The sequence below is a fragment of the Miniopterus schreibersii genome (genome assembly GCF_964146895.1).
Source record: "Miniopterus schreibersii genome assembly, chromosome: 10".
Taxonomy (NCBI): domain Eukaryota; kingdom Metazoa; phylum Chordata; class Mammalia; order Chiroptera; family Miniopteridae; genus Miniopterus; species Miniopterus schreibersii.
In genome coordinates, this window is record NC_138110.1 from 21,017,872 (window position 1) to 21,042,220 (window position 24,349).

A 24,349-nucleotide genomic window follows, 5' to 3' on the forward strand; every position below is an offset into this window, starting at 1 on the left:
GCCTGATACTCTTTGCTAGACACACGATTTAGTAAGCCTTGCTGTCTGGCTTCTGAGTCTGTAATGGATTAGAAGCCATAACTTAAAAGAACCGCTACAAGTGAGCACACTGACAGTAGTGAAAACAAAGTCCACTTGTCCCAATACAACCAAGGAAGGAACAGAAAATAACACATGTGAATCTTACTTTTGGTGTCGTCTGAGAACTTATATGCTATTCATGAAATGACATCAGGAGAAGTTGCAAGTCTAGAGATTAGGACCCTGAAGAAAAGTTGGGGCAACTATAGGACATCTCTATGGGACAGCTGGTATCATCTCTGAGAAATGCAAGGCCTCGTCTTTCAGAACAGCTAGCAAATGACCTGAGCCCAAAGAAGGCTCAGGTCACTGGTCTGAACTCTCAAAACAGGTAAGTTCCTTAGTGAAGTTATTTAACTGGTTGGTTGATTTGATATTTTAGTTTGGAAGGAATCATAGTAAGTTCTTTTGAGTAGTACTTTAAGATATGATTACATTTATAATAATTTACCATTTATTCCCCATTTTTCGTGGTCACATCAATAGCTCTGTCAAGACTAAGTTTACTTCACACATCAATCCATCTAGAAAGTTCCATGTTGTGAAGTGAGGCTGAGCCAGCTTATCTAATCTGGAGCTCTGTTTCCATAATCAACTTATTGTACTATTTCTCCTGTTTTGTCCATGTCTTCTCACTATATATGTTATTCTCGATATACAAAAACTGAAAACTTTGTATTACAGATTTTTCCCTGATTTCAGTATTTTTTAAAGATAGTTCCCCCCCCCCCAAAATACATACATTAAACTATCAATTCCATGTAGATGCATTCACGTTTTTCATTAGAGTTGACCCTGACTTTATCTTACAAGTATACCCGTTCCACTCAATTAAAAAATTGGTTTGGAATGTAAATTACTCCTGGAGAGGAAATAAGAGAAGCCACTTCCTTGTTTTAAATTTCCACTCTTATCCTTGGCATATGAGAGCTGCACATAATATTCAGTTTCTAACAAAAGCAGCCAAGAGCCAGGGCTTCCGGCTCAGTTCTTCTGTTGTTTTGGTTTGTCATGTACATCTCACCTCCAGCAGCCCAGGCTAACAAAACCTGTTAAAGTGTTTTAAAACATAGTTTTTTCTGGAGTTCTCTTCATTTCTCAGGAACAGTATCAAACCGTACACTTTTTCTAGTCTAAGGGAAATTTGGTGGTGGTTTAAAGAAGGATGCATAAGGAGCCAGGCATGAGCTTCTCCCATTCTTAAGGAAGGGGACCAGAAGATATCCCTTCTCTCAGCATCAGTTGTTGGAATGGAGAGAGAGATGTATTTTAAACCCCCTTTTCAGCCCCTTTATGAATAGAGAAAATGGGGAGAATTGGCTTGTCACCCAAGGTCACAAGGCTGGCAGGGGTAGATGCAGGCCCAGATCCAGGTTTCCTGACTCCATTTGTACTATGTGACACCTGTCCTCATTCAAGGAGTGCTGTAACTTCTAATATCCTGCTAAATGACCCATCAAAGCAGCCTCAAAAAAGATTGAAAGTCCAGCTACTACTAGTAATTGACCCTTTGCTATTCTTTGTACAGAAAAAGAATGCCATGAGGTTTTGCCTGCTGTTGATGATGTGTTTGTGTTAACTCACATCTTCTTTCCCGGACCTACCCTCTTTACAACCATCAGAATGTCTTTGCTAGAGGGCCACTTTTAGAGTACTATGTGACCTGTGACAGTGACATCACAGATCTACGTAGTCCTTGGAGAAATCACATTCTCAGGCTAGGCCTCAGGGGCTCAGTGTTCTGGTACCATAAGTATTTTTAGAACTGTGTTTTGGAGTTGCATTTGCATGCACATTTGTGACTAAATGGAATGTTTTTCAACTGGCAAACTTTAATTTTTTTACTGTTATATATCTTATTTGGCTATAAGTTTACTCTTTAACTGGCCATTTGAGAGACAGATTCTGCCCCTGTGCTGCTGAATGTGGCATGGATCATCATTTCATGGTAACCCTCATCCTTCCCTATTCTCTAAACATAACATGCCCGTTCCCAGCGATGGCCTTTGCACGTTTCACCCTGTGTTTCCCTCAAGGCCTCTTCCTCTGTTTCCTCTTCCTCTGCTCTACTTCCATAGCACTCATTATCTACAGCAGTTATTTGCTGCTTCATGCATACTGCCTCTGTTGAGACTTCTTATCGGTATGCCCCTTTTTCCAACTCATCTGATGTAAAGGACCTGCCACCTGCCTTCTTATATCTTTACCACTCATCCTGAGACCTGCTTACAGTAGGCACACACAGCATGTTTCTTCATTGTGATGTGATGGGAAGGTATGAGTCTGACCAAAGGACAGGAAGCCACGTTGGCCAAGATGCAAGTGTGATGGTCATGAAGTAGTTTAACAGTTTCCAGTGAGGATTTGATAAAGGGGCCAGATCAGGGATAAGAAAAGGAATAGACAAAGTGTGGTGTGGTTAATGAAGACCTTTAAAAAAAAAACCCTAAGTTGTGTAAACAGAAGAAAAGTTAGGCATATCTACTAAAGTTGAACAAATGCACACTGTTCTCCTAGGCGTACACCTAACATGAGTGCATGCCCTTGCATGCCAGGAGACCCATATGAGAATGCTCATAGCATCATTGTTCATAGTTGTCAAACCCTGGTTACAACCCAGTGTCCATCGGCAGTAGAATTAATTAATGGATTGTTGTATATAGGATAGCAGGGCAAATGAGTGGACCACAGCAAACCCAACATGTGTGAGCCTCACGCGTGGAATGCTAAATGAAAGAATCCAGATACAAAAGGGTGTATACTGTGTAATTCTGCTAATATGAAGTTCAAGGAAAGACAAAACTCAGCTGCAGTATTGAGGAATGCAGGTGTAGGTGCTGAAAGTATAAGGATAGTGATAACCAGGAATACTATGGAAGTGTTCTTTGGCAGCCCCAAGTGTTGGTGATATGAATGCTTGCCTTATAGTAATTGAATTGCCGTATATTTGTGTTCAAAAACTTTTCTGTATATGTGTTATTTTTGGCAATAGAAAAGGCTAAAACAATGAGGAATTCCATGAAGACTCCTTTATTTTAAAAAATGAATCAAGTATGTAATAGAAATGTTAAACAAGATTTCAATGAAGGAAAATACTTTTATTAATATGTAAGATTTTTCTCCGTGCTTCCATTTGCATATAAATATCAAATTATTTTTCTCATTTCCCTCTCCTAAAATATGATCTATGCCCACCCACTCCCCTCTAAAAAGACAAGAGGAATATATGTTAAAATGTTAAACAGTTATATTGGATTGGAAGTAATAATTGTTTTAAGTATCTTATAAAATTTTTCTTCAGTGAATAGTATATTTTATTTTACTATGAGGCACATAGTAGAAATTTTTGAATTTTTAATTAAAAACACACCCATTATGAGTACTGCTATTTAAAAAAATAAGTGTCAGTAGGAACATGGAGAAATTAGAATCCTTGTGCACTCTTGGTAGGATTATGAAATGGTGCAAACACTATGGAAAATAGTTTGGAGGTTCCTCAAAAAATAAAAATGGAGCTACTGTATGATCCAGCAATTTCACTTCTGCTTTCAAAAGAATGGAAAGCAGGGTCTCAAGGGGATATTGCCACCCTTTTTGTAGCCCTGTTATTTACAATAGCCAAAAGGTGGACGAACGGGTAAACATGCGGTGCATACATATACACTGGAGTATTATTCAGCCTTACAAAGGAAGGACATTGCCACTACTACAAACATGGATGAGCCTTGAGGTCATTATGCTAAGTGAAATAAACCAGTCACAAAAGAGCGAATATGGTACGATTTCACTTATATGAGGTGCCTAAGTACTCACATTCATAGAAACAACGGTAGTTGCCAAGGACTGCTGGAGAGGGGAATGAGGAGTTGTTTAATGGGTACAGAGTTTCAGTTTTGCAAGATGAAAAAGTTCTTAAGATATGTTTCACAGCAATGCGAATTTAACACTACTGAATTGAACACTTAAAATTGGTTAAGATGGTAAATTTAATGTTTTTTTGCCATGATATAAAAAGAGAAAGAAAAAGATGGCCTGGGCAGTATGAGTTAGAGGACGTTATGATGATGAATGTATGGACTTAGGAGTTAACGCAGTTAATGGTTTTAAAGCAAATGGGAATGGGAAAATAAATTATATTCCTGCTTCCTTGAAAATAAAGGCCCAAGCCTTCTGTGGCTATTTCACTGATGTGTTGTGCAAAGAACCCAGAGCTAAAGCCTGTGATTTTTCCCTGAGCGTTTTCACACTGTGTGTATTTTCGAGTTACTCTTTCTGATCTAGCAGTGAATCAGTTAAAATGCAACCTTAAGTGTACCGTAAACAGTTCAGCACTTTCAGAAACAATGTGGCTGCCCTCTTAGTGTTGCTTAGTGGTTAGAGCATTGGCCCATGCGCCAATGGGTTGTGGATTCGATTCCCGGTCAAGGGCACGTACCTGGGTTGCAGGTTTGATCCCCAAGGACCCAGTCAGGGCACCTGCAGAAGGCAGCCAATCAGTGTGTCTCTCTCATCGATTTTCTCTCTCTCCCCCCTTACTCTCTTTCTAAAAATCAATGGAAAAAAATATCCTCGGGTGAGGATTAAATAATAATAATAATAATAATAATAATAATAATAATAATAAAAGAAAAATATCTCTCTCTCAAAAAAAGAATGTAGCTAATTTAAATTCTACAATTAAGTAAAAAGTTTGAGAAAATAATTTGTTTATAGTTTAGAGACCCATAGGGATTGGGCATCTGTGTTGGTAAGAGTCATTATTTAGTTATGAGTACAGATTGACACTAGATATAAAATAAACAGCCAACGGGTTGAATTGCAAACATCGTTTGTAAGTAAAGAGAGAAACTGCAATTTTGAACATGGGAAAAAATTAGAACTAGACTTATTTCAATTGCAGATTTAGAAATCTAAACAGGAAAAATGTATATTTGGAACACGGTGTCCCAGAAGATTTATTAATAGAACTTGATACACTCTTGCCGGAGCTCTCAAATACACATTAGCCTCTCTGCATATAAGTGCAAAGGCTAAAAATTCCCTTGCATCAACCTAGTAGAGTTTTTTATTATTTTTAATTCAAATAGGATTGAATCAAATAGATCATAACTGAAAAGTCAAAGTGGCCCCCAGAAAATGAATGTGAAATTTCTTACTGTTAACAATTTCTTTAGGAAATATGAAATCATAGAACTTGCTCTTGGAGAGCTTCACAAAAATCTCTTTTCAGAGTCATGTATTTGATATAAATGTTTGCATGTTTATTTTCAAAGGTATTTTCTTTATTGAGCTTGAGGAGAATAGGATAAAAAGAGTCATTTAAAATGAAATCTCAGAATTTTTTATTTATATATATATATACACAGTATATATATATGTATGTGTATGTATATATATGTATATGTAAATTGAATTCAGAGAGAGGGAGAGAGAGATAGAAACATCAGTGATGTGAGAGAATCATTGACTGGCTGCCTCCTGCATGCCCCTTACTGGGGATCGAAACCTGGGCATGTGCCCTGACCAGGAATTGAACAGTGACCTCTGGGTTCATGGGTTGATGCTTAACCACTGGGCCACACCAGCCAGGCGCAGAAGTTAATTTTTATTGACCAGTGAATAGGTTCATGAAACATCCCATGTTGAAATCAGAGAATTTCTACTTTCAAGCTGGAATCTTCCTAAAAATGCTACTTTTCTAGGCATTGCAGTTCTGATAAAAATACATATATATCATTTTATGATAAGGTTCTATATAGGCTTATAAAGTATAAACTGCCAGTTTACAATGGGTAAAAAAATAAAAAACCTAGTTCTTTGGGGAGTGACCATGTTTACTATCTCCCTTCTAAAGATGAAATTACTGTTGTTTTCGTGTACATGACTCTTCATATTTTTCCCCAGTGTCTGAAGTGTTTCCTCCCTGCCAAAGCTCATCCATTTCTCTCAGGATTTGGAAATTATCATCTCCTCCGCAGAGCCTTTCCCCACCATTTTGCTAGCCCCAGCTGTCAGAACATTTCACACTGGGCATTATCATTGCGTCCTGGTCATGGCTGCCCCCTAGTCATGGCACCTCTGAGTCAGGACTGTCCTAAACCACACTCCGCTTGGCTCTGTGATACAGTGTCTTTCATTTACATACTTCCTTAGTTCTGTCTATATTATATATTCATTTCCTTACAAACTACAACTTTAATACAACTTATTTCCAATGTTTTTATAGTAAAAGGGAACTTCAGGCATAGATGAGGAACACACTGATTATCTTTTGTGGATAATTCAGAATCTTGCTGTGTTTCCATCATCCTTCTAATGTGAGTTCTTGTACAGGCGTGTAAGGTGTGGGAAATCGTGCAGAGGACACAGTCATCTAAGTGGGAGGATTCCTTGGAAGTATGTTGTTTTTTAACTTAATGAATATGTGCTTGTTCTCTTGTCCTATACACAAGTGTGCTTTAGTCAGAGTTCCAGTGAGTATGGTTCTAGTTAAGTCTTGAGTTTGCCACCCTGGGGAAAGGGGAGATAAGATGTGAATAAAGCCTGATGGTGACAGAATTTTCCAGATACAGAAAGCTCCTATACTTGGGAACTTTGTTGCCTTATACCCTTAGGTGAAGTCAGTTACCTAAATGGCTTCCCGAGTTTATTTTAATCTCCTTGTCATCTCCATCCCCCTCCCTGATTTCCCTTCGAGAAAGGGAAATCTAATAGGAAGAATCTGGAATGTAATTTGCATGCACATTTCTGAAAGGGAGTTAAGTTTTTCTAAACTTTGTATAGAGACTATACCTGCCTCCCTTACTAGAATCAGAACTCTTAACCCCTTCTGTATCCCCAGCATTCCTGTTTCCATATAATTCAAGGGTGGAATGGGGGGAGGGGAAGGATGCATAGCAAAGAGCGTGACCATCCTCCTGTTCCATGAGTGGGAAACAGTGCAGGTCCTGTGAAGTACCTTGTGTTCAATCTATTTTCACTTTCATCCCTGGAATTTTAAGGGCTTGCTGTTTTTCCCCAAACGTACAGGCGGCAGTTTCCTGGCTTCACCCACTGTCCATCAGCCACTGTGCACTTGTAGGCCTTGGAGATCCCAGAATCAAGGCCTGGGGACTGAGCAGGGCTTTCATCAACAGATCCTGAACTTGAGCTAGATAAGGGCGCATTTCATAGATACCAGTCAGAAAATCAGTCATGACGACCAGTCTGTCCTTGTTCCTGAGCCATTGTTACTGCACTCAATATTTACAGGCTGGTGATCAAAGATTGAAATGGACAAAACTAAGTAAAACATCTCCTTTTAGAAATAGGTATTGGGACTTTCTCACAGGCTCCATTTTCCCCCTTTTCTCGCTTCTGAAGATAGTCAGGAGAATCAGAATTTTGATAATTCTTCCAGACAACTTGCTTAACCTGGGCTATGAGGCTCTCAGGCTCTTGTGTCCGCAGCTGCTGCTGAACAGAACATAAAGGCATTGTGAAGTTAGCTGCACACAGACCCTTTCCCAGAGGCAAACGGGCTCCAAGGAACCATATCACAAAGATAAAGACTCATTAGACTGGAGCCAGACTGAGGATGGGAACAGAATTTTATTTGTCTGCTCCATTGTTTCTAGTGAAAAACAAAAGTAACAAAGGTCATTGGACTCAAAACATATGACCACCAACAGAGGAGACTCTTGGATTTATATTTGGATCTGTCGCTTCTGAGTCCTGACTCCCCTTTCTGGGGAGAGGCAGCTGTGAAGAGTTGCCAGGTCTCCCTCCCTTCCACCCAGTGGCATTGCCACCTCACCTTGTTTATCTTCTCCTCTGTTCCCGCTGTCATCTCTTGTCCAGGCCCTCATCTCCTGTCGCCTGACCCCTGCACTAGTCTCCCAGGTCCTTCTCTCCTAGAGTCTGCTCCCCCTTCCCAGTCCAGATGAGCTACACGCTTCCCAAGTAATTCTCCAAAACCACATCCAGCTCCTAGTCACTGCTCTGCTCACATGCACTTAGTGGCTTTCCTTGGCACAGACTGAAGTCCAGAGTCAGGCTCCGTGGGTCTCCTGCGCCTGCCATTAAAGCTTTGTTTCACATCACTTCCCATCCTGTTCCCTATTTTCCAAACAGCCTGAACACTGGCTGGTCGTTGGGCACCCTCCTGCTTTTCTACTTCCATGTCTTGTCTTCTGTTATTTCTTCTGCCCCTAATGCCCTTCCTCCCACCCTCACATGCCTTAATCCTACCTGGTGTTCACAGACCACCCAGTTGGCACCTCCTCCTTGAAGCCTTACTTGATGCCCCCGTTTAAAGTAATTTCTCTCTTTCCTGGACTCCCATAAATTACACTTACTTGTATAGTTTACAAGATAGGTATCACTTCTGCCTTATTACTTTGCAGATGTTTTATCTCAATGCCTAGGTTATAAACACCTTGGTGCAGAATCTATTCTTTTGGTGTCTTCTTAGGCAGTAGTTTTCATTGGGAATCCACCAAAGATTTTTTGAAGTCACTGAGAACCCTGATCAGATTTCGTCATTGCTCATACACCCCTCACTACCCCTGAGCTCCTCAGAGAGGTCAGTGCATGGGAGAATTTGAACCTTCTTCTTGCTGGGCCAGGCTTCTGAATAATTCCCTCTGCCTAGAATGCTTTCCCACCTCTTCTCTCTCCTTCAAGACCTCCCAGACCCACCACCTTGTCAGCCTCTCCTGACTGCTCCTGACTGCCTCTCTCCTAAACCACCATAGCCTTTGGCAGGGGATACCTTCCTCACTCAGCAAAGCCTTACTTGGAACTGTATGTGGCTCACTCATAGAGCCTGCCTTCAACACATTTATATTCAGGAGCCAGTGAAAACCATGTACAAACCTGTATCCAGCCCAGGCACCTTATGGGAATTGTACAGACAAATGCCTGTGGGCAGTCGGGCAGCACCAGGCACTGAGCACCACGAGAGACTGTGGAAGAGGGGAAGGAAGCATGTGAGCCAGCTCTGTAGGAAACAACAATGTGGTGGAAAGGACATCTTAGCTATAAAGAGCAGCCTCAGAAAAGGCATGGAGGTGGGAATCGCCTAGAGTGTGCAGGGGACCTCCGGGAGCTCGTCTTGGCAGAGTTTGATGGTTTGTGTAAAGCAGAGGAAGCAGAGGAAGTATGGATCCGTTTGAGCACATCCTAGAATCCATCTAAATCAGAACCAGCAGTTAATACATTGAGTATTCTAACAATAGGCTATGTCGAAGAATTCCTTTTTAGTGATTCTTTTTTCCATTTGCATTCATTTTAGCTCTACACGTAATTGTTAAGATTGCTTAAGGGCAAGCACCGCATTTCATATTTTTTATGATACAAAGGGTCACTGTAACTTAAATTCATTCTCATATTGGATTATCTTAAAAGTAGAGCAAAATGTTCTTACCTATTTGATGATATTATAAGTTAATATTTAGGGATGAAAATTATATGATGTTCTGAGATGGCACAAAATAATTCAGAGGGAGAAGCTGGAGGTAGATGAAACAAGAAGGAACATGAGTTGATGACTGGGGCTTATTCTTTTGTGTATGTTTGTACTTTTCCCTAGTAAAATGTTGGAATGTTGGGCCTTTGGTGGTACTGAGTAAGCCATCAGCTTGGACCCTCAGCAGGTCTCCTTCACACAGCATCGTTACAGCCCTGACCACCAGAAAGAGGAAAACAGCCTGAGTCAGCCATTTGGTCGAGGCCTTGGTATATAGTCACAACAAATGATGTATGTAGACCCATCAGCCAGATGGCGAAAAAGGCCATTGTTTTGTATCCACCATTGTGTTAGATACCGTATTTGTTAAAGCATCAGTGATTATAATTAAAATGTAAATATTAATACAAAGGAAGGAAGGATGCATGGGTGAACAGGTCACCTTGCAAGAGGAATTTAATCGGAAGTTTTATCTTAACACATCTTTCTTCATCAGATGGTATTTATTGTATGGAGAAACCATGGAAGATGTATTAACGATGTAAATGACTTGCAATAAGCACAACATTCTCTCTTCCTTAATCTACTTCTTCTGAAAGTAAAGCAGTATTTTTTTTAATCCTCACCGAAGACACGCTTCAAGAGAAGTCGAGAGAGAGGGAGAGAGAAAGAAACCTCAACCAGTTGCCTCCCACATGCACCCCCAACCAAGGGTTGAACCCAACACCTTTTGGTGTACGAGGCCAACGCTCCAACCAACTGAGCCACCCAGCCAGGGCTGGGATCTCACTCTCTTGGATGTCTGAGTCCTGTCCAGAACAATGAGCCCTGCTGCAGAAAGACAAGCAATTCCAATCATTTTGTCTCCCCCTCTGGGCCCGCTCTTGGCAGAAGAAGTTCTGCCAGTAAATTCTCTACTTTTGCCCTTCATCTTGTACCTTAGAATCTAATGTTCCCCTCCTCCAGCCTCCTAAGTTGGAATGGAAATGTCTCCAAAACAGGGGCTTTTACTCAGTAATGCAGTTCAGTCTTGAGGAGTTTGCGTATTTGGCAACTTCAACTGCCACCTCAAAGCTAATGACTTTTAAATTACAAATATCTATCCCCAACCTATTCTCTCACCAAAGGAACACGCTTGCCATCCTGGCCCTCAAGGTCCACCGTCCTATCTCCACCCTCTATCTTTCCAGTGTCATCTTAGCTACCAGCCTCCAATCCTGTGTGCTGGCCCCACAGGACTTGCCAGGGCCAGAAATGCGCCCTTGGCCTCACCATTTGATCATGAGAGACTCTCCATGTGCTCTCCTGCCCCCAGCGGCATTCCTACAGGTCAGAACCCATCTGTCAGGGTGTTTCTCAAACTTCCCCTGCAGCAGGAGAGCCTGTCCTTACTGCCTTCTCCTCCGTGCAGCCCCACCAGCCCCCAGAAAAGGGAGAAATTTAAAGCTTCTTTCCATGATCCCCCTTAACCTGGATCAGTGAAAGAAGGATCTAACCAGGGACTTTTGCTCTGGCTTCAAACTCAAGTGGGCTTCAGATTCTGGCTGAGATGTGATGGTAGGTTTGTGGAGAACTCATCACAAGTGTGAGTTCAACCTTAAATTGTGTTCATCTATTTTTCCAAGGCCTTTTTGCCACCAGTCACAGAAGCTTGTTAGTGTCACTCATAGACACTCAGAGGTAACAAGACAATGTCTGAGTGAGATGTGGTCCCCTGGCCTGAGCTTTCAGGATAGGTATCTGCTCACCTTGTAACTCTCTTCTTGGGTGGAAACCCACTTCCCAGAGAGCTGACTCCTGCTGCCTGGCAGTGCTATGCAGTGTATTTTCACTGTCTTCTGAACCACCCTCATCATGGGCTTCTCAATTTTAGCTTTGGATTTCTTAATTTGTAACTCTTATTAAGTGGCCCTTTGGAATTTTCTATAGTTTGAATTTAGTTTTTCATTAATTTTGAAATTAATTCACATAAACTAGAACTATTCCACATTTAGTGTTACTGTTACTCATAGTGGGTATCTTTTTGTCAGTTAAGTAATAATATGGATACATTTGTAATTCATTCCATTACACATAGAAGAGCCTGCGGTTCAGGCTTGTTGAGACCATAAATTAGCTGAATTGATATATGGATATTTCTAGATTTGTCAGTTCATTATTTCTCCTAGAGATTTTGCTTTCCAAGCCCAGGTAAAATCTCTGACCCCAGCATTAGCCAGGTCTACCTGGGAGAGGTCATTCTCCCCACTGTCCTTGTTTCTCCTACTAAATTATACTGCGTTAGAGCAACAGCAGTTCTTCTTTCTCTCCTCCGCAGCTCAAGCACAATGTGTCGTGTATAGTTGATGCTCACCAACATCTAGTTTAAGGACCCATCACTGAAGGGCTTGGTGTTACACAGCAGTAGTATATGAGGGAAAGAACGGTAGTGAAACTGGATAATCATCCCCAAACCAGCCCTGGATTTTTAAAAAAATTGTATGTAAATACTTACCTTGCTGTCTTAGGACAGGATCTTTAAACCAGTTCTCTTTTCATCTGCACGGAACCTCCCCACCACAAACCCTGTGTGTACTGCCAGCAGTAACTTACCTCCTGCATCTTGACCCGCATCATCTGCCAGTGGTGACAAGTGCCTTGCTCTTCACCATCACCCATCACTCATCTATTCAGAGGCTTAATGTGGTGTTCTAAAGAAATTTTTTTTAATGTGCTATGTAGCTATTTGATTTTAAAGTGCACTAAACTTTCTGGAGCCGTGCCAGGTGCTTGCTAAGATATCTGATGCTATCTGTATAATCTTTGGGTGGAAGGGGGAAAACGCCATTGAACTTTCGTGGTAGTAAAATTATTGCAGTTGAGCCCTACATCTGTTCACTGAACTTCCTGTGGGTTTTCACCAGATCACATGACTGACAGCAGAGATGGTCTTTAGAGTGTTTGGTCTGCTTGTTATACCCGAGTCTCAACCACCAAATCAGACCTTTGCTTTGTCTCTGGGCTGGGCGTCCGGATGTCCCACTGTGGTGAGTTGATTCACTGGGGCTGATAAAAACATTCCAGCCAAACTTGAGAGTCTAGCATTACCTCTGGCTCCAAAAATCAAAACAACAGGATTGTTGTAAGTAGCTTTGGATTGAGACCAAACTCCAAGCCTGAGAGATGGGTTTTCTCTCCTTGTTGAGCTGAGTCACAGGACAACTGTCTCAGAAAAAGAGGGAGCAAAAGCCTGAGGTGATCAGCACCCTGCCCTCCGCTAGTTCATTTCAGATGAATTCTTGCCATAACTATCAAGTCAAAGCCCCCATTCCCCAGAGCCCCGTCCTCCACTTTCCCAGGCTTTAGTGGTCCTCAGGCACGTCCCCCCAATAGTCACGGCCTAGAGCCCAGAGGGAGCCTGAGAATTGGAGAGAAGGTGGGTAGAGAGGAGCTGGGCAGTCAGAGCGGGGCGAGCCTAGGCATGCCGAGTGGCCTGGGCCCTGGGCAGCCGAGGGACTTTGTTGGCTGAGTCCAAAGTGAAGACACTTGACTGAGGAAGCTGGACCTCCTTGACCATCACAGGATGGCATTTGCGTTCTCCCCAGGCTTGGAAAGGAACATGAAGGAAAGTCCAGGTTGTTGATCTGACATTCAGGCTGTGACATTTCTTGGACTGAATCCTGACAAAATGTGTCCCTAGTGTCATTAGTGCTAAATAAAACCTTTTGTCTTTCTTTTCCTTAGCTCTTAGACTTCTGTGACGTATTAGAGGAGTACATATTTTTTAGAGGTCTATTTAAATCTCAGACCACGCTGGCCTTCTCTCTGGATTTGGTAGACTTGGGAGGGGGTCAGATTAAATGCAGCATGGGCACAGCTCCCTACACAGAGGCTGAGTTCACAATCAGTCAGTTTAACCAAATGGTGTTTTCAAAACTCTTTCATGATTTATGCCTATTATTCACTCTTTTAAAATGTTCCCAGTACACTCTTAAAAACGACTCACTGCAGGAAAAAGGAAGCTTACTTTGTACTTTCAAATGTTAGCTTAGTGTAGCAAGTCCTGGAGAGCATGCTCTTGTTTTTCTTGCTTTCTGTGCTTTATCCTCTTTTCTGAACCTTATAAGTGCTGATGAAAAGTTCCAGGCAAATAACCCAAGAAATAACATCTTGCAGCTCACTTGTTTCCTTGAGGAAAGAGGAACTGGCATTGGAGCTTCAGGGGCGTACATGTGTGCCACCTACAGTGTTCAAGTTTTGTGAGTAATAGAAGCACATTCATGCTGCCCTGTCTGTACTTGCCCTTTGGTTCCCTGTGTTCACTGGTGCACCCTCAGGAGACAATAACTTAGGTGCCCAGTCTGAGGCAAGGGTCGGGCCTTCACTAGCTGGGGCCATACCTGGAACCTCAACCCACTTAGCCGTGAGCTCTCTGGCCACAGAGCAGCTCAACTACAGCCCCTGTGTGTCTTGGTTTTAAGCGATAGAGAGTCTTGACCTTTTTTAATTTATTGGGGTGCCATTGGTTCACAAAACCTTATAGGTTTCAAGTGTACAACTCAACAAAACATCATCTGTATACTGCATCGTGCTCCCATTGCCCCAAGCATAGTCTCTTTCCATCCCCATTTCTCCATCCCCCTTTCTCCATCCCCCTTTACCTGGCTGTCACCAGGGAGCCTTGGCCTTCAAAACCATCTATTGTCAGGAACCTTCAGGTATTTACTCTGTCCCCTGAGATTGCCACCAGGTAAAGCCTGGCCAAGTAGAAACCAGCAAATGCTTAACTTTAGAGTTGCAGCTGAGCCCAGGCCCAGCCCATTCAATCCTTTCTCCAGGTGGACCCAGCAGACCTGGGGGGCCTCGCAGAGAATAATACATAGACCTTCCTGGGGTCATCTCATAAAACCACACCCAGTCTCAATTGGGAGGAGTTCAGAGGTCCTTCGTTTTATACAAGGTGAGAAAACTGAGCCCTGGAGAAATGCTGGGACTTGGCCCAAACTGTCCAGCTTACCAGTAGCTAAGCCAGAACAGAGCCAGGGCCTCCTGCCCCCCAGCCCAGGGCCAGCTGGACTCCAGAGCTAGAACAAGGACCTGGAGATAATTCTGTCATTTCTCAGTGAGGAAACTCAGGCTCTGGCTTAGTGGTCAGGGGACACCGAGGAAATGTTTGAAGCTTATTGTCATTACTTGAAAATCACGGAAACCTGGTGTCCATATTGGATACAGACATTTTTAAAGATGTGCACAGCCAAGTATCCGTTGAGTCTGGGGAGGTCACAGTGAGAGGCGTGTTTCCTGCAGCCTCTGGCTCCACCTCTTACTAGCCCTGTCCTCCTCGGCTTGTTATTTATCCTTTGAGCCTCGTTTTCTTACTCATACAGTTAAGAATACCTGGGTCACAGGGCTATTCTGCAAATCAAAGACATGCACTCATTCATTTAACTCACCGTTCAGCAAACATTTCTTCAATGTCAATCAGATGCCAGATGCTTATAATGGTCCTGCCTGTATTCTAGTGGGGGAGACAAATGGTACATAAGTAAATTAAAAAGATGAGCACCGATTATTGTGAAGGAAATAAACCAGTGAGCTGAAAGGTGCCACCTTTGATTTTTTTATAGGGTGGTTATGGGTGCAGTGGGAATTCCCTGGCACTTAGGTACTCTGAGGATGTGGCACTTTCTCTGAGCTCCCCCACAGGGTTGGGTCTGTGAGCTCCTAGCAGAGGGCTGTGTCCTCGATCCTGGATAACCTCTGACACTCCAGCCTGCTCAGCTCGGGTTAGATGCCACACCGTGGCTCCATCTTGGATGTTGTTGAACATGCCACGTAATCATACAGGAAGGCTGTGAACACCTAGGCCATGTTCCTGATGTCAAATACATCTTAGCAGTGACCCTCCTGCCTCGTTACCATAGCCCCTCAAGGCCAATCCTTCTTCCAGTTAAGAATGCCAATGTCACAGGACTGTTTTGCAGATCTGAAGTCACACACTCATTTTAGTTCATCATTCAACAAAGGACAACTCTGAGACAGAAGGCAGTTCTTCAAAACCTACCTTCACTTAGTGACATAACTTTGTTCTTTAAAAATGTTTCTGAAGACAAGTCTGTGGCTTTAAACCTTTGTCAGCATTTGTTCCTGGGTGGTTTTTTTTGGGGGGGGGGTCCTTTCCATTTCTGTTATTATGAGTCAGGAAACAGGGTTGCCAAGTAAGTGTCCATTCGGGCAGCTTACAGAGAAATGGGCTCAGGACCAGGCCAATTGTGGTATTTCTAGCCTTTAGATATAATTACTGAAAACTATAAATTAAGAGCATAACTTACATTTGCTTATCACTTTACTCTCAGTAATAATAGCCAACGTTCATGAAGCACTCACTCTGTGTGAGGCACTGTAGAAAGCACTTGTACCTACCCTGCTCCTCTTTGTCACCACCATGCGAAGTAGACAGGACAGTTCAGTTCAGAATCTCAGAGTAGACCCTTAAGAACCTGAGCCTGAGTGGTGGTACGAGACTTGTTTTGGGTCACCATGCTCATGAGGACTGGACTCCAGCTCTTCAGTGCTAGGATTGTGCGTGTCTTGTTTACAGCTGTGTTTTTATAGCACTCATGCTTACTGGACAGCAGGCCCTTAGTACATGTTTGCTGAGTGAATAAATGTATGGCAAAAGATGGGGCTAAAATTGAAATCTGCCTGCCTTTCAAGTGCTTTTTCTAGTTACTTCAAAGATTGAATGAGTAACTTTATGTAAAGTGTTTGAGTATGACAGCCACATAATAGGTAATCGGTTATGTTAGCTGTAAATGTTAGCCATAATCTCAGAATTGTTTTAAGTTTTTATGGAGAACTTCTATAGAAATGATTGACCAGCTTGAAGAAAAAATTCATAATAAAATACATGTCTGCTATTGACATGTATACTGTGTTTATACTGTTTTTTATATACTGTTATATACTGTATATTGGATGTTCTTGCCATTGTGGGTATCACCCTACGCTGAGATTTTATTACATTTATTCACTCCAGAGTGAGGCGGACTATTGTTTTGACCTAAACTTGAACCAAAATGAAAACGAGGCATTTTCAGCTGTGTTTTCACCAGGTGGTGGGAAGGATAGTCCTGGGGGTGCCAGGTGGCTTTTCCTGATGGCCTTTTCCTAGATCTGCCCTTGCATGATGGAAGGGAGGTCTTGGACTTATGCCCCTTTCTCACTGAGCAGTTATCAGACTCCTGAAAGCTGAGAGAGCAGGTAGACTTAGTCCCACCCTGTTAGGGGTTCTTGCCTAACTTCCTTTAATTCAGTGGGAAGGAATTCTTATTAAAGCAGTTTGCTGGCTCGTTCTCTTTCCCATCCACCCCCCCTTGGAGAGACAGAAAGCGTCTCCTGTAAGTAGCCTCACATCCTTTCCCAAGGCCTTCATAGGAAAACACCAGATATGTCACAGGGCTTCACATCTTTTAGTCATTTTGATTTCTAATGGGGGTGCATCTCACATTACCACATAGAAATGCAGGGTGTTAGAATCCAGCTGAAAGAGGCAGTGTGGGGGCTCTGACCTTTCCAAACTACCAGCCCTGCAGTCCCTCCCCCTGCCCCTCACCTCTCAAAATCATTGGAAGGTTTTCTAAAGTTTCAGGCCATCCCAAGAAGTTGGACTTTACCCTCGTTATTAGGGGATACATTTCCCTTCTTCTTCAAACACAGGCCCCACCCTTTCTTGATTATTGAGAACATTCTGGATTTGGTAATCTTGTTAAGGACCAGGGTGGCCAGGTTCCGTGTCATACAGTGAAAGGGCACAGAACTAACCCAGAAGAGTCCCATGGGGCCTAGGAAAATCAAATTCAAGGACAAAGCACTGGGGTGGCTGTAACTGAGGTGTCACTTTTCAGACTGACTTTCCCGTTCAGTCAGGCCTGGGCTTTACTTCCTACTGCATTCCACAGGCTGCATGGCCTAGAACCAGCCCCGCTTCCCCTTCCATTAGTGGGGTTGGCACATCGGCCTCGGGGAGACATTGTGGTGACTGACCACGAGGCTGCATGTAACGTTCCAGATGAACGTGGTGGTGGCAGCTGCTAGCTGCCCCCTATTTGTACAAATGCCAATTTTTCACCAAAAGGAATATTGTGTTGCTACCTATAAGACACTTGATTTCATGACAGATTTATTGCCACCTGTAAGAACCCTGTCCCCTCACATCTGGGTACCCCATGCCAGACCAGAAGCAGCACAGAGTGTGAAGAGGCTCATTGAGGATGCCAAGGGCCCAGGGGCATGAGAGACCACCCAGCAGCTGCTTGGCAGTTAAGGTGCTAGCCCGGGATAGGGGGATGCCAGGGGACTTTGTGAGCAGGTGAGGAGGGAAGGGAAACCCCAGCTGTGTCAGTAAGAGCTGCAAGGAGTGCGCTCCCTCAGCTGACCAAACCTCGTCAGCCATCAAGCTGTGCAGAGCAGCTGCCACCCCAGATGCCCAGCACTCTGCCACTGACATGTGCCTGCTCCACAGGTCAAGGCTTAGAATTGTAGGGGAAGGTCCTCCTCTCCAGGGTGACAGCCCTGGAAACGATGTCCTGCAAGCAGCAGCAGTCCTCCTCATTGTAGAGTATATGGTCTCTGCTTGAGCCCTGAGCCGGGCCCTGTTCGTAGTCCAATGTTCTGTCTTTCCCTTCTGCTCGGGTCCCTGCTCCTCAGCAAATTGACATTCTCTGAAGGCGCTGAGGGGGTTACTTGCCCTCCTGTAGAAATTGACTTCTAAGGAGTCCTGTGGGAGCCGGATCTTGTGAAGCCCCAGAGCTTCAGGCCCTGTCACTGCCTAGGGGAGGGGGGCTTCTGCGCACCACACCACCACATAGAAACCTGGGGGGGGGGCTCCCGCGCACCACACCACCACCACCACCACCACAACCACATAGAAACCTAGGGGAGGAGGGCTCCTGCACACCATACCGCCATGTAGAAACTGCTGCTGCTTTTGCATGGATCTGTGAAATTATAAAATTGTCTTCTTTTGTTGCAGAAATTTCCAGAATTGAAATTCAAATATGTGGAAGAGGAGCAGCCCGAGGAGTTTTTTATCCCCTACGTCTGGTCTCTGGTCTACAGCTCAGCTGTAGGCCTGTACTGGAGCCCACAGGACATCCAGCTGTTCACTATGGACTCTGACTGAAGGCAACACATCTCCCACCCTGACCCCTCTGCCAAGCACCCTTCTAGTTTTCTCTCTCTGGGGATCAGACCTAGGCAGATGGCCTGGTGTATCTTTTGTTAGAGGATCACACAGGCGTGGTTCCTTTGCACACTCGGATGTGGAGAATTGGTGCCAGTTGGCAGTAGATCACTCAGCTTAGATTATAGTACCAAAAAGTGGGGCTGGGGGTGTCCACAACAATAATAAATGTAAAACCTGCTATCCCACATGCAATTTTATTTATTTCTAAACCAAAATCAAGAGCTTTTCCAGGAACCTGACACCTTAGGCATATAACACTTTGCCAGTACATACTATTTTTTTTGCATGTTCAGGATTTTTGTTTTAGTTGTGTGTATGTATGCGTGTGTTTCAACATTGAGAACTATCAATCTGAAAAGATGACAAGACAGGAATTAATGAGGAAGTGAAGTCTGTGTGGTGATTTAATAAGCACTGTGCCCCAGCAGTTGGCTATAAGCCTTTAGATCTCTGCATCTTCCCCTCAGAGAAAGAAGTGGCTCCTCATGAAGCCCGGCTTGGCTTTTCTGTGGATTTGGCCTCTGTGCTGTAGCTGAATTAAATTGGAGTCTAGTACAAATTAAGTTAATCTACTCTGCATTAATCATTAAGAAAAGAAAAGCTTCATTTCAAAAGCAATCTTTTTTCTTCAGCCAGACTCACAGGGGAAAAAGGAGACCAATTTGATTAATCCAGTGTTCCACATGAGATGAAAAACATGTTTTTCTCTTCATTGTGACTTTGTTTAAACTCATCAGGGCTTAGATGGTCTGCATTTGGTCCCTGAGCTGGAGGAACAAGCTCCTCTGAGAGATACGGCCCAAGCGCCCTCAGCACAGCAGCGGTACTGAGGGTGGGTGGGGCAGTCCTGCCAAGTCCCGCTCCACGTCCACGGTCGCCCCTCTACAGTCCAGATGAGGAGCCTCGTTTCATTCACAAAGACAAAAGGTATTTTCTGCATAGAAGGACGTAATTCCACGTGAGACTGAGCACCTGCTTCAGCCTGCTGCTGTCTCCTCTCTGTCAGGAACCAGCTTCTCTCCTGTCCCTGGGCTGATGGTCTGGGTCACATTGCTCCATTCACAGTCTTCTGGGGTCCTGGGAGGAGCTTTCCTGAGTCACACCAAGCTCTGGAAAAGGGTAGAAACCCTGCCAACACATCATGCACATCTGTGTGGTTCCCACAGGGGAAGGGTCTAGGCTGCTGCATCCTCCGCAGGCTTTTGAGGTCAGCCGGGCAGTGCTGAAACCAAAGCTCCCTATGTGGGGAAATGATTTACAGCTTTAATTTGTTTCTGAAGCATTTTGATTTGCTCCCTTTAAACCAAAACACAACATTTTCAGGAGGTCATGCAGAGCAGCTGAGCCTCTGGTGGGACCTCAGAACTATCCAGAGGCTGAGGGCTGGGCAGTGGCATGGGACAGCCACTGGGCTGCAGGACTGTCAGTTTTTGTGACGAGAGGGAATCCTACCGTCTTCCCCAGGCCACCTGGCTCACCAAGGTGCCCCCAAAGCCCTGTTCCCCAGCAGTCTCTTCTCCCTTCCACACCTCCCCTCTCTTTAACCACACATCAGAAGTGCTCAGCTGGGCTGTGGCCTGGAGGCAGCATGTGAGCATATGCTCCCAGATACCGCTGCATCACCGCCTTGGCTCTATAAACCCACCAGGAGCTGCTTATTTTTGTGAAAGATTTATTACATGACAATAAATTTAAATGATATACTTGAATTATGCTTGCATTAATTTGCTTAGAAATTTTTTTGTTTTCCACAAAGTAAAAATGTATAGAATGAGACCATACAGGACCATCATGTGTTAGGAGGGAAATTAACATCTGATGTTATCCAAGATACAAAGCTGTTATTGCAATGCGTCAACTTATCAACAGAGGGACAGGGTTCTGCCATATTTATTTTTACCTTTCAGGGGTTCAAGGCATGTACAAAAAAAGCTTCAAAATTACAGCTGGTTCCCATAGTCACCCATTGAGGCTGGTATCATAAGATCTGTGAACAACAGCCTTGCAACGTTGGCATCACAGGACGGCCACCATTCAACAGTGCAGACAAAAGTGGCTCAAGGACAAAGAGAAAGGAAAGAAAAGAAGGTCCCTAAAGGTGAAGCATAGAAAGTACGCTGCATATAGTCCTCTCCTTTGGAAGGAAATCACAGCTGGCAAAGCATAAGACGGAGAGGAAAGAACATAGGACCAGCATCAGTCAGAGTACTCAGCAACTTTCTCGAGCTTCTTAAAGTATGCCCATGAGAAACGTTCAGCAGGGGAATGCTTTTAGGCCCTAAATTTCTTATATAATTCCTTGGCCACAGTGTCCTTTAGGTTCTGGGGAGCAGGGTTTTGCCTTTAGCATTAAAGCTCTCTGCATAACTGAGTTGCTCTGTGTTCCTTTCAAGAGACATAAATTAGAGCTGTGGTACTTGCTGATCCTTTATAGGCTTGAGTTTGCAAGGTCAACCCTTTGGGTCTTAATTTCCTCCTAGGCACTATGCCTACAGTTTCAGCAGCTGCCATTTAATATTAGAGACTGATCTTTGGGCTTTCTGGTGCCAAATTCAGGGCTAATCCAGTGTCCTACATCACCTCCAGGAGTCAAGGAGGTCAGGGTTTCTGTTCTATGGTGACGAGCCAAGCTTCCTCTAAATATGAAAAGCTGAGAAATGGATTATAGTGCACAATTCACAGCACATAACTTGTTTTTATTTTTAAGAACTCAAAGCATAAAATTTAATCTCATTAGGGTATATCCATTTTGGGTCCCCCATCCAAAACAAGGAAGATTCATCGGGAAGCCCCTCCCCCTTGGTCAGGTCATATATGGCAATTGCTGCTCTCCTGACTCCCCAGGACTATCAAGAGCACCGTCTACTCTGCCTCTGGAGTTCAAAAAGGCCCTCAGAGGAAAAGCAATCCCCTATGACTGACCAGGTGGTACTTCACCATCCTGTTGGCGTCAGGATCACTTAAAAAAAAAGTTGTAAATATTTTGGCCAGATTCCCAAGTTGTCCCTGACTGGAGAATTAGTTGGATTTCCTAGTCCTCCATTACTATCGGTAGACTATCATTCCTGGATTCTGTGAACCAGTCCCTGAATGTGGATTGAGGTGAAACCAGATGACTAGTGTCCCCAGGTGCCTAGCACATGTACATTCTCTCTGGAGGAAACAAACTATTAAGGACTGTTTGTATACCCCCCAAAATCATATACTGAGCCCTAACCTGCAGTGTGATGGTATTAGGAGATGGGGCCTTTGAGAAGTGATTGGGGTTAAGTGAGGTCAAGAGGGTGGAGCCCTCATGATGGGATTAGTGCCCTTAGAAGAAAAGACATGGAAAAGATTTCTCCCTGTGAAGATATAGCAAGAAGACCACCATCTGTAAGCCAGGAGGACTCTCACCAGGAACTGAATCATCCAGCCTCCAGAACTGAGAGAAATAAATCTGTTGTTTAAGCCAGCCAACTTGGTATTTTGTTAAGACAGGAGTATTACCCAAGACCTCAAATTATTTCTACAATGTTACAATCAGAAATATCCACGTATATGAGAGAACATGAATTAAAACCATCAGAGGATAAAAACATACCCAGAGTGTCTGCAGATAGTCACAGAATTTGAAGCAGCTATGCTTTCTTTGTTCAAAGAAAACAATGTGGCCAAGAATATCAGAAAATTAGAAACTATAAAAAAAAGAGGACCAAATAGAAATTCTAACATTGAAACATGCTTTAGCAAAAATTAAGAATTCTGGGGATAGATTAAGAGCAAATTAGTCACAACTGAGAAGAGAATGAGTAAGATGAAAAACCAGGAAAAAGCACAGAGTTAAAAAGAGGGTAAGAGACGTGAAGGGCACATTAAGAATGTCTGGCCAAGTGTAACTGGAATCTCAAAAGAGTAAAAGAATGGAATGTTTACCCTAGCTGGTTTGGCTGGGTGGTTATAGTGTCGGCCCTCCAACTGAAGGGTCCCAGATTCGATTCCAGCCAAGGGCAGTACTTTGGTTGCAGGCTCAATCCCCAGTCCCAGTTGGTGCACATGTGGGAGGCAACCCATCAATGTGTCTCTCTCACATCAATGTTTCTCTCTCCTCCCCCCCCTCCAAAAAAAAGCAATGGAAAACTATCCTCGAGTGAGGATTAAAAAAATGAATGGGATGTTTGCATAAATACTGGGCTGAAAACTTACCCAAAACTGACAGAAGATATCAAGCCATAAATTCAAGAAGCCCCAACAAATCTCAAGCACAATAAAACAATCTACACCTAGACACACCATAGTCAAACCGTTGAAAACCAAAGAAAAAGAAAAATTTTAAATCTCACAGTGGTGAGGGGAAGGCTATTACCATCAAAGGAGCAACAATTAAACAGCTAACTTCTCAGCAGAAACAATGGAAGACAATGAAGTGGTACATTTAAAGTGCTGAATGTGACTGCCAACCTAGAAATTTTTAATTGGGGAAAATATCCTGAAAGAATGAAGAAAAAAAGGCATTTTTAGATTAACAACTGGAAGAATTCATCAGCACACATACCATAAAGGAAAATTAAGAATGCTGTATAGGCAGAGGGATAATGATCCCAAATATAAGGATTGAAGAGCAATGAAAATGAGAAGTGTACAGATCAACATAAAGACTACCTAAAACAACTGTGTCTTGTGGAGTTTTACATATATATGGAAATGCATGAAAGTAAAGGTTTGGGGAGGACTTAAATGGATTTTGTGTTCTAAGCCCCTTGCATCATCCAAGAAGAGGGTAAAAATAATTACATTTAATACTCGAGCTTGGTAAGTCAAGGATGCATATTGTAATAAATATTAGTAAAAGGGTGTGTAATTTTCTAGCTGATGAAATAACTCATTGGACAGGTTTAAGAGCTTCAAAAGAAGACGAGAAGAAAAACAGGTGGGACAAATAGAAATATTGTAAGATAATATGTGCCCAATAAATTTCAAAAAAATTATGTTATGAATTTATTATTACATTAAATGTAAATGGGCTAACGCTCCAATGTTGACAGAGATTGACAGGCTTGCTTTGAAAACAACCATATGCTGTTTAGAAGAGACACTTTTAAAACATAAGAATTTAGAAATTTTGAAAGAAAAGCATGGAGAAATTTATACCCAGCAAACAGGAACCATAGGAAGCTGTAGATATATTAATATTAAACTTTAAGGCAAAAAAGTATTATTAGAAATAAAAAGAGTCAATTCAATTATCAGAAAGCAGCAATTCTAAGTTTTTATTCACGATACAATCTTAAAATATATAAAAGTTGATAGAACTAGGAAATTTAAGCAAATATACAATCATAGTTTTTAACATACCTATTTTGATAATTGATAGAAAAATAAGCATACAAAAATCACGTTATAGAAAATTTAATGCAAGCCCGGCCGGTGTGGCTCAGTGGTTGAGCGTCAACCTGTGATCCAGGAGATTGAGGTTCGATTCCCTGTCAGGGCACATGCCTGGGTTTCGGGCTCCATCCCCAGTAGGGGGCATGCAGGAGGCAGCCAATCATTGATGTTTCTCTCCCTTGCCTTTCCTCTCTCTGAAAAGAATATATAGTTTAAAAAAAAAAAAA

General features: G+C 43.0%; 1 protein-coding gene across 6 annotated transcripts in view; it reads left to right on the forward strand.

The window, feature by feature from the left end:
• DYM (dymeclin) overlaps nt 1-23,706 on the forward strand; it is a 277,415-nt gene extending 253,709 nt beyond the window's left edge. For all 6 annotated transcript variants that reach the window (XM_081148364.1, XM_081148366.1, XM_081148361.1 and 3 more), the window contains one exon: nt 18,543-23,706. In XM_081148364.1, coding sequence (XP_081004490.1) covers nt 18,543-18,692 — 150 coding nt within the window. In that variant the 3' untranslated portion in view covers nt 18,693-23,706. The remainder of the gene's footprint in view (nt 1-18,542) is intronic.
• Nucleotides 23,707-24,349: the final 643 nt, after the last annotated feature.